Below are 20112 nucleotides of genomic sequence, written 5' to 3' on the forward strand. Positions count from 1 at the left end.
AAGATGAAATGCAGTTCTTCTTGGAAAAAAGGCCCAGTTCTGATTGACCCTTAAGGCATTGTAGCGTAGGGGAGAGATTGCAATCTGGAGCAGAGGATGAAGCAGGAAGGGTGTTAATATTTCTCTTCATTTTTATGTTTCAAACCTAAAGGAGCATATTTGAGAGGGGAATGGAATGAATCTGGTTTAAACTATATGAATTTGAGGTGCTTATGGGACTTTCAAGTGGAGATGCTCAGTGTTTATTTGATGAGTATGGATCTAGAGCTCAGAATAAAGGTCTGACCGAAGATAGGTATTTTAGATGACTACTAAAGCCAGAGAGTGAGTCAGGTGGCCCCAGTAAGGGATACAGACTGAAAAACTGAGGACAGAATGCTAAGAAAACTCAACACAAGTGGGACTTTGGCAGAGAGGAGTGCAGAATTGAAACTGAGGATATGGCTTCCCATCAGCATTACAACACATATCAAGGGGCTTCTGGGTGGCTCAGTTGGTTAAGTTTCCGACTTTGGCTCAGGTCATGATCCCCATGTCAGACTCTGTGCTGACAGCTCATAGCCTGGATCCTGCTTTGGATTCTGTGTCTCCCTTTCTCTCTGCCCCTCCCCTGCTCTTGCTCTCTCTCTGTCTCTCAGAAATAAATAAACTTTAAAAGTTTTAAGAAAATATTACAACACATATCTCTATATATTCTTTTTCTTCCCTTTTAAACAATGTGGCAAAGTACACCAAACATTTACCATCTTCACCATTTTTAAGTGTACAATTCATTGACATTAAGTACATTCCCTTTGTTGTGTAACTGCCACCACTATCCATCTCCAGAAGTCTTTCCATCTTCCCAAACTGAAATTCTGTACCTATTAAATAATAATTCCCCATTATTCCCTCCCTCAGCCCCTGGCAACCACCATTTTACTTTCTGTCTCTATGAATTTGACTACTTTATAAGTGGGATCATGCAATGTTTGTCCTTTTGTGACTGGCTTATTTAATTTAGCATAATGTCCTTGTATTAGTCTGCTTGGGCTGCTAGAACAAAATACCACAGACTGGGTGTTTTAAACAACAGAAACTTATTTTCCAACAGTCTTGGAGACTGAGAAGTCCAAGATTAGGTGCTGGTAAATTTGGTTTCTGTGACAGATCTCTTCCTGGCTTGTAGACAGTCACCTTCTTGCTATGACTTCACATGACCTTTCCTTGATGTGTGCACCTAGAGAGAGAGTGAGTGAGCTCTCTGGTATTTCTTCTTATAAGGACACTAATCCTATTGGACAAGCCATCAGACAGCATGACTTCAAATCCTGGTCTTTTCACTTAATAGCTACATGATCTTAGGCAAATCTTTTCATTTCTCCTCCTCGTTTTCCCTATATTTCAAATGGAAATAACAAAACCTATTTTATAGAATTGCTGTTATAATTAAATGATTAAGCTCTCAGAGTAATACTTATAAATTGGCATATATTATATATTATTGTTATTCCTTGCATATATTTTTGTTTCCCTTCAATTCTGTCTGGTTTTGCTTCATGTACTATGGGGCTTTGTCATTAGGTCCACATATTTATATTTATAATTGTCATATCTTCTTGATGGACTGACATTTTCATCATTATAAACGACCCTTCTTAGTTTTTAATAACAATGTATATCTTAAGGCCTAATTTTTCTGGTATTAATACAACCATTCCAGGTCCCTTCTGGTTACTGTTTACATGTATAACTTTTTCTATCCTTTGATATTCAACCTATTTGTGTCTTTGAATCTGCATGTCTTTTGTATACAACCTATGGTTGGATCATATTTTTAAAATGTATTCTGCAATCTCCGCTTTCAAATTGGAGTGTTTAATACATTTATATTTAATGCAATCACTGATAAGGTATAATCTGCCATTTTGCTATTTGTTTCTATATGTCTTATGTCTTTTTTGTTCCCCTATTCCCCCATTGTTACCTTCTTTTATGTCAAATAGGCATTTTCTAGTGTGCCATTTTCATTCCCCTGCCATTTCTTTTACTATATTTTAAAATAAATTCTCCTGGGTGGCCCAGTCAGTTAGGCCTCCAACTCGATTTTGGCTCAGGTAATCATCTTGTAGTTTGTGACATCAAGCCCTATGTCCAGCTCTGCATGTGAAGCCTGATAGGGATTCTCTTTCTCCCTTTCTCTCTGCTCTTCTCTCTCTCTCTCTCAAAATAAATAAGTAAACTTAAAAAAAAAAGATATTCTGTTAGTAGTTGTCCTGGAAATTACAATGAACAACTTAATTTATAAAAATCAAGTTGAGATCAATACCAGCTTAATTTAAAATCTTTTCTCCTAATAGTTCCATTCCTAACCACTCCTTTGCACTGTTATTGTCATACAAATCATATCTCTATACATTGTATGTACATCAACATAGATTTATTCATATTGCTTCATGAAGTTGTCTTTCAAATAAAATAGAAAAAAATAGTTACAAAAATACATTTATACTGTCTTTTATGTTTACCTATATAGTTACAACTATATATTTACCTATATAGTTACAACTATATACTAAATATGTATTTTAATATTTTGTTGAGAGCTGGACATTTTAGGTAATATAGCAACCCTGCATACTGATGCTCTTCTCAGTGGTCATTGTTATTATTTTATCAGTTATTTGTTTATTCGTTGACTTAGTAGGACTAATTCTGTGAAGTTTACTTCCTCCACACTCATAATGTGCATCTCGGATGTCCCAGCTCATATGTTTTTCCCTTGTTTTTATCTTTGAGCTTGGCTACTTAGGTTTTGCCCGTGGGTTAGCATAAGTCACTTATTGGACAAAGGTTGTGCTTAAGTTCCCTTAGCCAATTAGATATTTACCCTTTTTTAATGTTTATTTATTTTTGAGACAGATAGAGACAGAGTGCAAGCAGGGGAGAGGCAGAGAGAGAGAGAGGGAGACACAGAATCTGAAACAGGCTCCAGGCTCTGAGCTGTCAGCACAGAGCCTGATGCAGGGCTTGAACACATGAACCGCGAGATCATGACCTGAGCTGAAGTTGGACGCTTAACCAACTGAGTGACCCAGGCGCCCCTAGATATTTACCCTTTACCATTATATATCTGTGTAGCTGCTCTCACATTTCAGTGAATTTACATATTTTGCCTCTCTCCCATTCAGCCAGGGAGTAGTAGCTTGGAGGTTTTTTTTTTTTTCTGATTGCTCCTGAAAGACTATAGACATTCACACATTTTTCCAGACTGCCAAGGATGACTGTGATTTTATTTTTAATCTTGACTTTCTAGGATTTGTCCCTGGGTCAGAGTAGCTTATGATTTAGTCAGTGTTTGGTCAGAGGTTGTGTTTAAGTTCTTTGTGCCAGTGAGGCTTTATGCCCTGTGTTTATGGGTCTCTACATGGCTTGGGGAATCCGTTCAAGCCTGTTGCATGTCTTTCTCTAATTTTCCCAAGGGGATACAGCCTAGCATATACCACAATCTTCCTGACCACCACAATTTTATATGATCTCAAGAGGGCTCTTACTGGTTGTCTCCCTGGTTCTCTCTAGGAAACTTGTGATTGTTCTGACATTTTTCTTGTATTAGTGGTATTAGCTTCCTCTTAATTATTCTGCACCAAGATCTCCATTGTTTTTTGACAGTGTCTGTCAAAATGCATGGAATTTTCTACTACCATTTCCGGATTATTTCAGCCCTTTCAGGCAGACAGAGCATTCAGGCAGAGCTTCAGCATTCTTCATCCTTGTGCCCTGCCTTTCTTCTTGGGACAAACTCTTCAACCGATGCACCAGAGCAGAAGGCAGGTACTTTTTTTTTTTTCCCCCGAGTGACACTCTTGCTCTGTGAAATGGTGCTGGGAAAGGGTAGCATTTCCTGTTCTTTTCAGCCTTCCTTTCCTAGAATAGAAAAATTATTTGAGAATATAATTGTCAAAAACTTCCTAGATGCTTTGAAAGTCATAAATTTACAGATGCAAGAAGGTCAATAAATCCCAAGCAGGATAAACTCAAAGAAAACTATGCTTAGATACATCTTATCAAACTGCTGGAAACCAAAAGTAAAGAAAAAAAAACCTTGAAAGTTGCTAGAGGAAAATAACACATTACTTATAGGGGAACAATTTGAAAGACTGTGGTTTTCTTATCACAAACAGTGAAGGTCAGAAGATAGTGGAATAACATGGTTGATGTGTTTAAAGGAAAGAATTGTCAATGCATAGTTACAGTTCAGGAATAGAGTGTGGAGATGAAAATAAAGATGTTCCTTGATGAGGAAAAACCAAGAGAATTTGTTGCCAGCAGACATGCTCTAAAAAAATGCTAAAGTAAGTTCGACAGCCTAAAGGGAAATGATACCAGAGGGAAATCTGGAATTCAAGAATGAAGAAGCAATAGAAAAATGGTAAATATCTGGGTAAATATAAAAAATTTCTATTCTTTGAAAATAATAACGATATTGTATTAGTTTCCTACTGCTGCTGTAACAAATTATTGAAAACTCAATGGCTTAAAATAAGACACTTTTATTATCTTAACAGTTCTGGGGGTCAGAAGTCTAAAATGGGTTGACAGAGCTATGTTACCCTGGATGCTGTAGCAGAGAATCCATTTCCTTGCTTTTTCCAGCTTCTAGAGGCTACCTGCATTCCTTGGCTCATAGCCCACATCACTCTGATGTCTGATTCTGTCATCATATCTTATGTGGCTCTTCTGCCCCCCCCCCATCAGGACCCTTGTGATTACATTGGGTCCACTCAGCCAATCTAGTATAATCTCCCTATCTCAATATCCTTAATTTAATCACATCTGCAAAGTCCCTTTTGCCATATAAGGTAACATAGTCACAGGTTCCAATATGTAGACATCTTTGAGGAGACATTCTTCTTCCTACCACAACATCATCAAGGATCCACTAATTTTTTTTTTTTATAATTTAAGGTGTTCTAGAGCATAAGAGAAGGTGGAAATCTACTGAATTAATTCTATAAGGCTTCATAAGACTTATACCAACACAAAGAGGAATAGAAGTAAAAATGTAAGCCAGAGGTTAATCTAAATCATAAATATAAATGCAAAAACCCAAAGTAAAATATTAGTAAATTCAATATAGCACTGTAGTAAATAGAATTGTAATAATATTCTCTATTTTTTGTGCTATCTGTATTAGATTAGCATCAATGCTATGAAGGCAATGCAAGGGCTTAATAACATGGACTTCCACTCACCAAAGTTGATTTTGTACTAACGCTAGCAACAAAAGTGCCCAAACTGGCAACAAAATAAGATGATGATAAAGCATTCAATACAATAAGACAGTATTTCTTGGGGGTACCATTCAGCTCCATGGTGGTAGGATTATTATATGGGACACCTTTCATCATGGTGAGAACATAAATTTTTCCCTATGGAAATAAATATATATTCCAGATGCACATTCACCTTCACTGCTTACAGTGATTCTGTCAGTGCCACCATCCATGGACTTCCAGAATGCCTTAATCATCATCAGGTTATCCTATACAACATTGTCTCTGACTAAGAAACTCATTTAATGGTAGACAAAGTACAATAATGGAGTCATATCCAAAGATTCACTGGTCTGTATTACTTACTCCATCATGCAGAAGCAGCTTGCCTGATAGAAAAGAAAATGAATTTCTGAAGGCTTAGTTATAGGATCAGATGTTCCAGATTGAGACTGCTATACTACAAGAATACAACAGCTGCTTTAAAACCAGTGACCATGACAATTGTCAAATTATGGAAATAGCCCAGATGTCCATTGACTGACAAATGGATAAAGAAGATATGGAATATTACCTGGTGATCAAAAATAATGAAATCTTGCCATTTGCAGTAATGTGAATGGAACTAGAGTGTATTATGCTAAGTGAAATAAGTCAGTCAGATAAAGACAAAAATCATATGATTTCACTCATATGTGGATTTTAACAAACAAAACAGATGAACATAGAGGAAGGGAAAGAAAAATAAGATAAAAACAGAGATGGAGAAAACCATAAGAGACTCTTAAATGCGGAAAACAAACTGAAGATTGCTGGAGGGGTGTTGGGTGGGGGAATGGACTAAATGGGTGATGGGTATTAAGGAGGGCACTTGTTGTTATATGTAACAACAAGAGCACTGGATGTTATATGTAAGTGATGAATCACTAGATTCTATTTCTGAAATCATTATTACACTATATGTTAACTAACTTGGATTTAAAGAAAAAAAAAAAGAAAACCAGTGACCAATATATGGCGTTATTTCCCTCATTTAGTGAAGATACACAAATCTGGGAATGAAGGGGTGGAGGAGGGAGTGCCCCCCTGCCTCTCTCTCTCTCTCTCTCTATATATATATATATATATATATCCAAAGCCTTGGGCTCAGCAGATATGAAAGTTCTATTTTATAGGGAATGAATGTTTCCAACAGGGAATAAAGCCATGGTTCCATTAAATTGAAAGCTGAAACTGCACCCTGGCTATTTTGGTCTCCTCATGCTATTTATTGAACTGAGAGGCAGAGAAAAGGGTTACTGCACTGCCTGGAATGATTGAATACCATTACCACGGGAAATAGAGTTGTTTCTATACAATGAGAACAGGAGGAAAAGTATGCTTGGAGTCCAGGTATAGTCATTAGGGCACCTCTTAATACTCATTTGCCCAATAGTCTTGGTCAATGTGAAAATGCAAAAATCCAATAAAGATAGGATTGAAGGTTAGGGTCACTACATCAGGGAAAGAACTGTGGAAAACTAAAGGAGATATGAAATGGATTATTGACTTTGGCCTCATGACCAGCTACAGAAGGGAACTGTGGCAGCTAGGTGTACCTTTATTGATAATTATTTTTTTCCTTAATTTCTCTTATGTGTGAAAAATACCAGATATTGTTGTTATAATCAGGTTTCAAGTGGAGAGTATGACTTAACATTACTCCATGATAGTACATAGGCTCATGGGTCTTTTTGTCTCTGCCTCCTTGTTGGAGATGAGAGTTTCTTTATTGGAGTGAAGGGCAAGAATGGATGCTGAGTGGCTAAAGGTGGATTGGGTTGGTTATCCTTTATTTTACCTCAACTCCTGATCAATTTTCTGCTCCTTAGTCCTTTTCTATGCCCCAGAAAACTGACTCTTATGGATTATAATCCCCAGGCACCATTCTTCTTTGGATTTGGCCAATGGAATACACTTACAGAACTTTGGAGGAAGAGAGAAAACATTTTTTTTTTCTGTTCCATCACTGACTTGGGCTGTGTTTTATTGGCAGTGACTGCCAGTAAGTATACTGGCAGTGATAGGCCAAAACTTCAGCTCCTACACAAGATCCCTCTTCCATGGCCCTAGCTCTCACCAAGAAGTCCCTCATGCTTGAAGGACAAACACCAAAAACATTCCCATAAAAATCAGGAAAAAGACAAGGATGTCAATTTTTCCACAATTATTTAACATTGTTCTGGAAGTACTACTTAATGCAATTATCGGAGAAGGGAATACAATATTAATATTGGAAAGGAGGAGACAAGATGATCATTACTGCAAATGAAACGAATCTAAGAGAATCAATCAATGAAAAACTATTTTAAACTAGGAATTCCATAAAGAGGCTGGTTATAAAATTAACTGCAAAATCTAACGACTTTCATATATAAAAAGAATAAATAGAAATGTAAGATAAAGAAAAGATTCAACTTACAATAGCCATGGTAAAAAGTAAAGTACTTAAGAATACACTTAACAAAGTGTACTTAATTTAAAAAGTATTTATTGATAACCTATAGTGTGCCAAGTAATGTTCTAGGAGTTTTTTTTTTTTTTTTAATTTGGAAATGCTGCTAAGGAAAATTAATGAAGACAACTAGCAAAACTGGGTTCTGGTGTAGAAAGATATTCTTTTCCTCCTAGCTTTATTGAGATATAATTGACATGTTATCTAAATTTAAGGTGTACGATGTGATGATTTGATACACATATATATTGCAAAATGAATATCACAATATGGTTAGTTAATACATCCATCATACCATATAATCACACCTTTTTTGTTGTAGTTGTGAGAACATTTAAGATCTACTGTCTTAGCAACTGCCAAGTATACAATACAATACTGTTAACTATAGTCACCATGCTGTTCATTAGATTCCCAGAACTTACTGACCTTAAAACTGGAAGTTTATGCCAATGTCTCCTCATTTCTCCCTTTCCCCAGCCTCTGGAAACCACCAATCTACTCTCAGTTTCTATGAGTTTGGCTTTTTTAGATTTCACATATGAGTGATATCATACAGCACTTGTATTTCTTTGACTTATTTCCCTTAGCACAATGCTCTCCAAGTTTATCCATGTTATTGCAAATGGAAAGATTTCCTTTAAAAATTTTTAAAAATGTTTTATTTATTTTTGAGAGAGACAGAGTATGAGTGGGGGAGGGACAGAGAGAGAGGGAGACACAGAATCTGAAGCAGGCTTCAGGCTCTGAGCTGTCAGCACAAAGCCTGACGCAGGGCTCCAACTCATGAACCGTGAGATCATGACCTGAGCTGAAGTTGGATGCTTAACTGACTGAGCCACCCAGGTGCCCCAGAAGGATTTCCTTTTCTTAATGAATGAATAAAATATACCAATATAAATATATATGTGTATTTTAATCCAGCCATCCATTGATAAATACTTTGGTTGTTTTCATGTCTTGGCTATTGTGAATAATGCTGCAATGCACATGGGGGTGCAGATATCTCTGAGTGATTTCACTTTCTTCAAAGAAATACCCAGACATAGAATTGCTGGATCATATAGTATTTCTACTGTTAATTTTTTGAGTATCCTCCGTGCTGTTTTCCATAGTGGCTGTACCAATTTACATTCCCACAACAGTGCACAAGGGTTCCATTTGTCTCCACATTTTCACCAGCAGTTGTTCTCTCTTGTCTCTTTTCTTTCTTTTTCTTTCTTTCTTTTTCTTTCTTTCTTTCTTTCTTTCTTTCTCTCTTTCTTTCTCTATTTCTTTCTTTCTTTTCTTCTTTTTATTTCTTTTCTCTTCCTTCCTTCCTTTTTTTCTTTCTTTTGAGAGAGAGAGAGAGCGAGTGAGAGACATAAGGGGAGAGGGCCAAGAGAGAAAGAGAGAGAGAGAGAATCCCAAACAGGTTTCGCTCTGTCAGCGCGAGCCTGATGTGGGGCTCAATCTTATGAAACAGTGATGTAATGACATGAGACAAAATCAATAGTGGGGTGTCAGCCACCCAGCACCCTGTGTCTTTTTAATAATAGTCATTCTGACCTGTGTGGGTGGTAAGATATTCTTTTAAAGATGCCAGTTATCCTTCAATTAACTTATAAATTAAATGTAACCAAATTGAAATAAGGACAGGATTTTAAGGGAATGTAACAAAATAATACATTTTATGTCTAAATAAACACATGTGAATAGGCAGGTAAATTATGAAAAAGAGTGATTAGAGAGGCTTTACCCTCCCAGATATTAAAACATATTATAAAGATACTATAATTAAAAGCTTGGTACATAAAAATAAAAAAATAACATTCAAGAAACATAATAGAGAATCAAATATATCAAATATATGTGGATGGTTAGCTTATGATAAAGGTGACGTTTTACTTATTTATTTATTTATTTATTCTTTCAGGTTTTTATTAATTTTCTAGTTAGCATATAGTGTTAATATTAGTTTCAGGAGTAGAATTTAGTGATTCATCACTTACATATAACACCCAGTGCTCATCACAAGTGTGTTCTTCAATATCCATTATACATTTAGTCCATCTCCCCCACCCCCCGCCCACCTCCCCTCCAGCAACCCACAGTTTGTTCTCTAGAGTTAAGAATCTGTTTGGGGGTGTCTGGGTGGCTCAGGTGGTTTAAACACCTGACTCTTGGTTTCGGCTCAGGTCATGATCTCACTATTCCTAGGTTCGAGACCCACATCAAGCTCCAAGGTGATGATGCAGAGGCTACTTTGGATTCTCTCTCTCTCTCTCTCTCTCTGCCCCTCCCTGCTCTCTCTCTCCCTCTCTCTCTCAAAAGATAAATAAATAAACTTAAAATTAAAACAAGAGTATTTTATGGTCTGCACCTTTCTCTCTCTCTCTTTTTTTTCCTCCATAAAGGTGACATTTTAAATCAGTGAGCTAGAGAAAGATTATTAGATAATTTGCATTGGACAGTTTACTAACTATTTTGAAAAAATAATTCCATGTGTTCAGTAAAGTTGGAAAAAATATATTTGCGATAACATTGAGATGTTATTTGCTTTATTCACCATGTTAACATTTATACAAATGGTTCAAAAGTAATGGTGGGTAAAATTGCTGGTGCTTTACTGGTAACAAAGGCAATGGCACCAAAAAAAATTCCATGTGGACCAAAAATTTAAGTACTAAAAATACACATAAAAATTAGAAGAAAATACACGACTTCCTAAGCAGGACACACAACCCAGAAAATGTAAAGAAATAATTGATAAATTTTGTATCATAAAGATTTAAAAATTCCATATTGCAGAAGTTCAAAGAAAATTATAAACAGGGAATATATTTATAAAACTTATGATTGTCAAAGAGCTCATTTCCTTGATTTACAGAAAGTTCTTATGTACTAATAAGAAAAAGATGAATAACCTAAATGGAAAAATGGGGAAAGACAATTCATAGAAAGAGAGATACAGGGGCGCCTGGGTGGCTCAGTCGGTTAAGCGTCCGACTTCAGCTCAGGTCACGATCTCGCGGTCCGTGAGTTCGAGCCCCGCGTCGGGCTCTGGGTTGATGACTCAGAGCCTGGAGCCTGTTTCCGATTCTGTGTGTCCCTCTCTCTCTGCCCCTCCCCCGTTCATGCTCTGTCTCTCTCTGTCTCAAAAATAAACGTTAAAAAAAAAATAAAAAGAAAAAAATAAAAAAGAAAAAAAAAAAGAAAGAGAGATACAAATGGTTAACAAACCTATGAGAAGATGCTTAATCTCACTTATAATTAATGAATTTCAAAATTTTTGGAACAGAACATGGAATATATATATCACAATTTAAAAGGTGAAAGTTGGCAACATGGATATGATTTAAAATGAACATCCACTTTGACCCAATGATTTCACTTCTAGGAATTTATCATAAGGAAATAATACCACAATTATCAAAATATATGTGTACGAAGGTCTCCACTTCAGCATTTTTATAATAGGCAAATATTGGTAAAAAGCCAAATGTGAATCAGTAATAGATTGGTAAAATTTTGGTAAATCCACACTGCAGAATATTATTGTATCTGATAAAATAATGTACATGATATATTAGGTGAAGAAATAATTTGCATTTTATGATACAAAATTATTTAAAAAAATATATATGTGTACATACACTCACATATAATGTATCTACCTACTTATTATCTATTTACCTATCTTCTATCTATCATCTATCATCTATCTATATTGTTGTTATTTGTACATATAAAACAACAACAAAACCTGGAGAGTCAATTGAAAAGTTAACAGTGATTTTCACATGATTAATCCTAGGATTTAGGTATATGGGTTATCACAGTGGTTATCATGAATGTGGAGAATTTGAACATTCTTATTTTCTGCTCCCCTCTTTTCCTAGTTAACACCTGCTTTCTTTCATCTCAGTTCAAAATTTCACTCCCTTTCCCCCAAGGAAGTCATCTTTGATCCCCAGATTCTGCCACTTATTTTAATATATTAATAATGTTCTTTTCTTTCATGATATTTTTTTCGATTTGTATACATGTATAATTGTTTCCTTAAAGTCTTGTTTCCACTATGAGGGCATAGTGTCTGTTTTTACTCGCAATAAGCACAGGACTTGTGTTAACTCTCCTTGGTCCCCTCTCCATCTCAATATTATGACGTGGACAACTGAGTTTTTCTCAGTCTTATACAAAGGGGTATGAAAGTGTAGCTTTTAGACATCACCCTTCAGTCACACAAAAACAGATAAAGGAGAACACATCAGAAACAAACAGAAAACTCACACTAAATGGTGAAATATTAAGGGCATTTCCATTTACCTAAGGAACAAGGCTGGGAGACCCTCAATCACCGCTATTGTCAACATAGTTCTGGAGGTTTTGGTCAATGCAGTACATCCAGGAAATGAAAGAATAAGAGATATATAGATTGGAAAAGAAAAAATTTAAAAATCATCATTTGCAGATGATTATGTATGCATACCTAGAAAAAAACAAATATAACAATTGAAAAACTATCAGAAATATTATGAAAAGTCATTAAAAATAATAATTATTGTTTCCTTAGGTATTCAATAACCTGCTAGAAAATATAATAATAAAGGAAATTTATTCTTCAAAACAACAAAACAATAAAATACCTAGGAATAAACTTAACAAGTAATGAGTATGACCTACCTAAAGAAACATAAAATTTGTTGAAGATCATAAAAGTAAACATGGATAAAAATCAATTTTTAAAGATGTTGGTTCTCAAATTAAAGTGGAGAATTCATTGCACTTTATGTCACTAAATGTCAACCATTTCGTTCTGTGTATGTTTTTCAACTTGGAACTTGACAAAGGCATACATACATTTTTTGTATTTACATGAATAAAGGTGGAAATTGTTAAAAGTGGTTGGTGGTGGAACATGAATTTCAGGGCACTTTCACATTCTACTTTATACATTTCTGCATTGTTTGCACATTAAAAAAAATAAGTGTATGTAATGAGAGTGAGACAGGAAGAGAGAGAGAGGAAGAGATTGATTTCTGTTCAAGGGATATATCTTTTTTCCTAGGTAAGTACTTAAGCTTTTTTTACTTTTTTTTTTAAAGTTTATTTATTTGAGAGGAGAGAGAGAGAGCACAAGCTGTGGAAAGACAGAGAAAGAGAGAGAGAGAGAGAGAGAGAGAGAGAGAATCCCAAGTAGGCTCTACACCAATAGTGCAGAGCCCCATGTGGGGCTTGAACTCACGAACCACTAGATCATGACCTGAGCTCACTGAGCCACTCAGGTGCCCTATTGTTTTTTAAAGTCATAGATGCCTGTGAGAATCTGCTGAAAGTTATGACTCCTCTAGCCACTAAAATGAACATATGTATGTGCATAACTTTGATACAATTTCAGGTACAGCACAGAGGCAGCCAGTTAAGAATGCCTACTCTAGTTAATCAGTATGGTCAGTGAGGAGACTCCCTTGGACCTCAGCATACATTTGGCTGAGGGAGGACTAAAATGGGTGTGGGCTACAGGCAGTGACCCTGTAGAAGATCTTGGTTCTCCCTGGGTGCCTGCAGCAAGGAGGCCAGAGGCAAGAGGCCCAGCTGGCTCTACCTCTCAAGCCAGGTGGGAGCAGCAGTGTTAGGAGCAATTTTAACTAAGGAACCATGGATGAGGGCAGAGCAGGCAGACCTGGGTGCTTTCCCCAGCCAGCAATCACTTCTTTTTCATGGAAACCTGCAGCTGCAAGGGTATGTGGGAACAGCAGTCCCTTCTGTGTATCCTTGAGTTACATCTGTGAGGATTTGGGGGAGGAGGGAAAAAAAGGAAGAAGCCAAAGGTGGTTACTCAAGTTGGTCACCTGAGTAAAGGTGACATTTACCATCTTGGTCACCTGTCCATGTGTACTTTCTTAAGCTTTTCTGTCCATTCTTTAAAATCAGTGATGCATAACTCTTATATTGAGAAAATAAAATGATGCTATTTTTTTAATTTAAAAATTTTTTTAAAGGTTTCATTTATTTTTGAGAGAGAGAATGAGAGAGAGAGACAGCATGAGCAGGGAAGGGGCAGAGAGAGAGGGAGACACAGAATTCAAAGGAGGCTCCAGGCTCTGAGCTGGAGTGACCAACAGAATCAGTGCCTAACTGTAAAGATGAGAGGTTTTGGAATACTGGAGAGGTGAGAGGGCAGCACCTTCATCCCTCCTTCTTTGACAAAGCTGAGAGGATCAGACCATTTCTATACTCCTCACACCCTCGGGTGCCTCTACCTCAGTGGACTGGAATCTAATCCAGGGTCTGGTGTTCAGAACAGCCATCATATCATAAGAGGTTGACATAGCAGTCAGCCAAGACTTTAGGACATTAAATACATGTCTTTCTTTAATGAAACAAGACAGGATTGTTTTGCTTTTTTAAACCAAATTGTAAGGTTATCCAAAAGTGGAAAAAGTAGATCATTCACATTAAGTGGCCAAAGTTAGACCACTAAAGATTAGATCTCTTTGTGGAATAATTCATAGATTGTATGAAAAATTTGTTTCCAATTTTAAACCCAGTTAGTATGTTTTGAAAGCTGCTATTTGGCTATAACCAGTAGAAACATTTTTCTTATAAATAAATATAATGTAATTAATGAGGCCTTTTGGGTTTTCCCTACCTCTTACATTTTTCTCCACTCCAATAAAAATAGCATCATTTTGGGGTGCCTGGGTGGCTCAGTTGGTTAAGCGTCTGACTTTGGCTCAGGTCATGATATCACAGTTCGTGAGTACAAGCCCCAGGTCGGGTTCTGTGCTGACAGCTCAGAGCCTGGAGCCTGCTTCGGATTCTGTGTCTCCGTCTCTCTCTGCCCCTTCCCTGCTCGTGCTGTCTCTCTCTCTCTCTCTCAAAAATAAATAAAACCTTAAAAAAATTTAAAAAAATTAAAAAATAGCATCATTTTATTTTCTCAATATAAGAGTAATGCATCACTGATTTTAAATAATGGACAGGAAAGTTTAAGAAAGTAAAATATTCCCACAATGTATGTTCTTTTCTGAAATCTTTCCTTCCATTTCATATAGGGGTGCAGGGAAAATGCTGGCCCTTAATGACTGGAGGTGGGGGAAGGTGAGAGAATGGGAGAAGCAATTGGAGAGGGAGTAGAGAAAGAAAAAGAACTATTCCTCAAAGAGGGGAAAAAAGACCAATGGACAGGGGAACAGATGCAGTTTCTCCCTGTTCACCAGAGAAAGGCAAATTCCAGCCACAAGGAGCAGCTCTCCTCAGTCTCCTGGATTGGCAGAAGAAAATGAGTGGCAGGACCTGATGTAGCGGGGAAGGAAAGGGGTGGGCGGGTTCCTGCCGCACTGCCGATGGGATGGGAGAGGTAACTGGGGTCCTGCACTCGCGGGTGACGTGGCCCTCACGTGAGCAGCAGCCGACGTTTGCCCACGTCCTTCTAATCCTGGTCCTGGTTTTGTCCGGCTACCAGCTCCCTATTGCCCTAAGGGCGGGCGGGCCAGTGGCCAGGGAAGGAGGAGGAAGTAACCGCCCGGATCCCAGCAGGTCTGTGTGTGGATGGGAGCAGCCTGGGGGGCGGGGGGGATCCCTACGGTGTGGGTAGCGGAGGGTGGAGACAAAGCGGACTTTCTCAAAACCCTTCCACTATCCCTGGCCCTTCCAAGAACAAAAATGGTGGACTTGGGGGCCAGATTCCTGGGGACATCCCGGACCAAGAGGAAGGAAATTCGAAAACTTTGGCATCCAGGGCCTTGAATCGGGAAGGGCAGATATTAAGATTCTAGTCCTGTGTGCATCCATCTACCAAGCCAGAATCTTGGGGCTGTGCATCTGTCATTCCCCATGTCTTTCAGTAGGGCGCTGTATACCACCCAGAGGAAAAGAGTAAAGAATCTGCTCCGAATCCCTGGAGGTCGGTGTAAAGGTGGGATCGCCCCGCGGCCCCTGGAAGGGTGGGGGATGGTTGAGGTCCTTGCCTTAACTTGGGCCCATTTCTGACTCCAGCTACCTTCCTGTTATTTTATGTAGGAAGAAGGATGTGACGGCGCCTACAGGGAAAATGGCTGTCATTGGGGGTTGGAATGCATCGGGGAGGAGGCTCTTCTTTTGCTTCTCTACTTTTCCATACTTCCTCGTCGGCCTCCTCCTTTTCTGCTTGTTCGAAAGGGGTGTGGTTTTTGCTGGGAAAATGGCCGACCTCTGAGGGTGGGTGCTGCAGGAATGGATGAGTGGACGCTGGGCTTGAAGAGGGCTGATGTCAGCGGAGTCCTGAGAAGTAGGGGTAAGGATTAGAGACCAAAACATGAAATCCGTTTGACAACCAGAGTCCTGAATTTGGAAAAGCTGGTATTGAGACCTTCCGAAGTGCTGTTCTGTCCGCAAGCCGTTTGCCTCTGCCGTGTGGCATGTGTGTCTATGGACACACTTTAGGGCCAATTCAACCGTAGAAGCAGGAAGAAGACGACAATTGTCCAGAAAAAGTAGGCCAAAGTGAGGGTGGTGGCAATATTTGGGACTCCTGGGGTGGAGAAAAGTGGAGACTGCAAACCCCAGTGGCCTCATGAACCTCCTCTGCACCCCCCTCCTTTCCTCCTCTTTATACCATTTTGGAGCGTTCAAAACAAAGTGCTCTGCAGGTATTAGACAAAGAAGGAAGTGGCTGGGGGGCGGGGCACGGGAATCCTGAAACGGGGGTGGGGAGATCTTGCTTCAAATTGCTGTTTGGAGTACTGTATCCTGGGTTTGTCTCCTTCCTGCAAGCACTAAGTCCCAGAGTTCTCAGTCCTTAGGTTTAATGGGGGAGACAGAAACTGAGATGAGAGAGGAAGGAAATTGCTCCAGAGCAGTGGAAGTTGGTATAATGGGTGAAGGGAGGAGTGTCCTGGAACCTCCGTGATGCTGGAGGTGGTGGAGGGAAGGGTGAACTCCAAAACTTTGTGCATTTTATGTCTGTCCATCTTCCAGACAATCTCTCCACCACCATCTGATTTGTTACAGGGAAAGGGCTGTGGCATCACTTTTGAAGGAAACAACTGACCTGGGTTGGGTGAGGATAGGGTGGAGACTTGAAAGAGATGAAGGAGATGGGGAAGGGAGATAATAATTTTCAAAGCCACAGCTCTGTGAGGAGGGGAGGGTGATGTTGGGGTACACAGAGCGAGGGCCAGAGATGCAGGAAAGGGATGTGTATCTATCCAGGATGAGGTCCTTCTGTCCCTTGATCATTCAGCATCCTCCTCCCCACCCATTTGTATGCAGGTTTGCAGGACCCAGTGGACTTCCAGGCAAGGAAGAGAAGGAAGAAAGTGCCTGAACCTGTATGGGTGTATGTGGGGGCGCCACTACCCCCAGGACATCTGGGGTAAGGGAGGTAGGGAAATGATTAGGTACCTTAAATTTAACATACTGGGGTGGGATGGTTGAACATGAGGTTGGAGAATCTGGACGTGGGGAAATTTTTCAAAATTACCTCCCCAATAGAGGAGAGGAATCAATGATCCAGCCCTGATTCCCTGTCATGTTCTCTACATTTGTCGGTCTGTAGTTCAGTCTGTCTGCATGCAAAGGCACAAAAAGGGAGATTGACGCCTTAAATCTTTCTTTCATTCCTAGGTTCCGCTGTATCTGTAGCTGCAGCAGGGCCTGCTGAAAACTCTGTCCCCAACATAGGAGCACCCCTCCGGGCCAGAGCAATCTCATTCTGCCCCGGTTAAGAATTCGGCTCAGACATTGTCCCCAGCATGGGCCGTACTCGGGAAGCTGGCTGCGTGGCCGCTGGTGTGGTGATTGGGGCTGGCGCCTGCTACTGTGTATATAGACTGACCTGGGGAAGAGATGAGAATGAGAAAATCTGGGACGACGATGATGAAGATGATGAGGAGGAATCTAGTGATATTGTAGAGACTAGGATTGAGAATGGGAAAGGAGCTAAAGCTAATGCTGGGATGGGGTCTGAAGCTAGACTTCAGGGTGATTCAAAGGTGAAGGCTGAGGTGGGCATGGTACTTGAGAGTGGTTCAGATGTAAAGGCAGAGGTCCACTTGGGGCCCCAGAGTGGAGGAGGCCTAGAGGCCAAGGCCAAAGCCCTTTTCAGCACCCTGAAGGAACAGGCAAGTGCAAAGGCGGGCAGGGGAGCCAGGTTGGGTACCATCTCTGGGAACAGGACCCTTGCACCCAGTTTACCCTGCCCAGGGGGCAGGGGTGGAGGCTGTCACCCCACCAGGAGTGGCGCTAGGGCTGGGAGTAGGGCAAGTGGAAAAACCAAGGGAAGAACCCGAGGTAAGAGCACCAGGACTCCAGCTACAGCATGGCCTGTTCGTAGGGGCAAGTTCAACTTTCCCTATAAAATTGATGATATTCTGGGTGCTCCTGACCTTCAAAAGGTTCTTAACATCCTGGAAAGATCAAATGATCCTTTCATTCAAGAAATAGCCTTGGTCACTCTGGGTAACAATGCAGCATATTCTTTTAACCAAAATGCCATTCGTGAATTGGGTGGTCTTCCAATTATTGCAAAACTGATAAAAACCAAAGATCTTATTATTAGGGAAAAAGCTTACAATGCCCTTAATAACTTGAGTGTGAATGCTGAAAATCAGGGAAAGATTAAGACCTATATCAGTCAAGTGTGTGATGATACCATGATCTGCCGCTTGGACTCAGCTGTGCAGATGGCCGGACTAAGACTGTTAACTAACATGACTGTGACTAATCATTACCAACATTTGCTTTCCTATTCTTTTCCAGACTTTTTTGCATTGTTATTCCTGGGAAATTACTTCACCAAGATTCAGATTATGAAACTAATTATAAACTTTACTGAGAATCCAGCCATGACAAGAGAGCTGGTCAGTTGTAAAGTACCATCAGAATTGATTTCCCTCTTTAATAAAGAGTGGGACAGAGAGATTCTTCTTAATATCCTTACTCTATTTGAAAATATAAATGACAACATAAAAAGTGAAGGACTTGCATCATCTAAGAAAGAATTCAGCAGAAGTTCACTTTTTTTCTTATTCAAAGAATCTGGAGTGTGTATTAAGAAAATCAAGGCATTAGCAAATCACAATGATCTGGTAGTGAAAGTAAAAGTCCTAAAAGTATTGACCAAACTTTAATTGGGTGTATGTCCCAAACAATATCGAGATAATTGTTTAGTTTGCACTTGGGAACAATGCATTTTGTAAATTCTTTGTTTGCCATTGTGCTTACATGGCAAAGAGATCCTTTCAGCTGCCATTTTGGAATAATGAATATCAAGGATCATCAAGAGTGATGATGGTTGTGGTGGTTGGTTTTAGGCTGTACCATTTTAAGGATGCCAAATGAATACTAGAGCTTGTATAAAGAAAGCACTTATTGATTCCATCTTGCTACCTAGACTGAGGTATTTTTTGCTCTTTCCTTTACCTAATTTGACAGCAAACTAATTATAAATAAGCTACACTTTTGTATTGGTTTACATTTGTTAATCTTAGACTTGTGTTTCATCAATAAAGTTGTGTGTTTTAACCAGAAAAAAGTATTGTGTCCCTTGAGTTTATGATTTAGAAAGGCAAAATGTATCAAGACAAAATTATCCTAACAAAACCACGAACCTCTGATCATGGCCACACCCCTCCCATCAGTGCAAAAACTTCTGTAGGCAGCAGTGCTCAGGGAAAATTTTATAGAGAAGGAAGGCACTTAAGTAAGCTGAGCTTGAAGGATAGGATAAAAATGGGGATGTTTTGAGAATGACTGGTGACTTGGGAGACAACTTTTGTGTTCTGTTAAATATTGTCATAGCACAAAGTAGCACTACTGTATTCACTGATCATAAATAAGATAACTTCTTTCCCCCATAGTTTGGGATCTCCAAAGTTATGATGCATCTTACAGTTGATGGCATCTTAGCATTGTGCCATACTTTAATTAGAAGTATTTTTTTTCCTTTTGTAGTGGTACATAAAATAATGATGCATCTAATAATCAAAGGCATCTTAGATCAATGAAATTCTAGTCAATGAGAAAAATGTAAAAATGTATTTAATACATAAAGGATGTATTTGCTCCATAATAAGTACATCATTTTGTACTGATAGAGGTTTTGCAGTAGTTTGAGTTAGGAAACTGGCAGAGGGTTGAGGGGGAGTCATCAGATTCCCCTTACTGAAGGAATGTATTTATTTATTTATTTATTTATTTATTTATTTATTTGTTTAGACTGTTCATATCATCTTTATTCACAATAGCCTCAAACAGGAAACAAATGACCATCAACGGTATAATAGATAAATAAAGTGTGCTATATTTACATGCTACACAGCAAGAAGGAAGAACGCATGCTGCTATATGTGGCAATATGGATGACTCACACAAATATAATGTTGAATAAGCCAGATT

At 38.9% G+C, this 20112-nt stretch overlaps 2 protein-coding genes across 13 annotated transcripts in view; both read left to right on the forward strand.

Moving 5' to 3' along the window:
• ARMCX4 (armadillo repeat containing X-linked 4) overlaps positions 1 to 20112 on the forward strand; it is a 45160-nt gene that overhangs the window by 19451 nt on the left and 5597 nt on the right. Inside the window, exon 6 of one of the 3 annotated variants that reach the window (XR_006710777.1) lies at positions 9949 to 9990. The exons of 1 other annotated variant lie outside the window; for it this stretch is intronic. The gene's annotated coding sequence lies outside the window, so the exon portion shown is untranslated. Of the gene's footprint in view, positions 1 to 4947; positions 5856 to 9948; positions 9991 to 20112 lie in introns of those variants that run through there. One more of the 3 variants, XR_006710775.1, reaches the window with a different exon arrangement.
• On the forward strand, positions 15014 to 19249 carry ARMCX1 (armadillo repeat containing X-linked 1). Of its 10 annotated transcripts, none has more exons than XM_045471325.1 (4): positions 15060 to 15273; positions 15582 to 15652; positions 16987 to 17089; positions 17341 to 19249. In XM_045471325.1, exon 4 carries the CDS (start codon positions 17469 to 17471, stop codon positions 18843 to 18845), a length of 1377 nt encoding a protein of 458 aa, XP_045327281.1. In that variant the 5' UTR covers positions 15060 to 15273; positions 15582 to 15652; positions 16987 to 17089; positions 17341 to 17468; the 3' UTR covers positions 18846 to 19249. The 10 variants fall into 10 exon arrangements, with proteins under 10 accessions (XP_045327287.1, XP_045327289.1, XP_045327290.1 ...); XM_045471329.1 differs by having other exon boundaries at positions 15582 to 15640; XM_045471326.1 differs by having other exon boundaries at positions 15585 to 15652.

Source organism: Leopardus geoffroyi, chromosome X (assembly GCF_018350155.1).
Source record: "Leopardus geoffroyi isolate Oge1 chromosome X, O.geoffroyi_Oge1_pat1.0, whole genome shotgun sequence".
NCBI classification, from domain to species: domain Eukaryota; kingdom Metazoa; phylum Chordata; class Mammalia; order Carnivora; family Felidae; genus Leopardus; species Leopardus geoffroyi.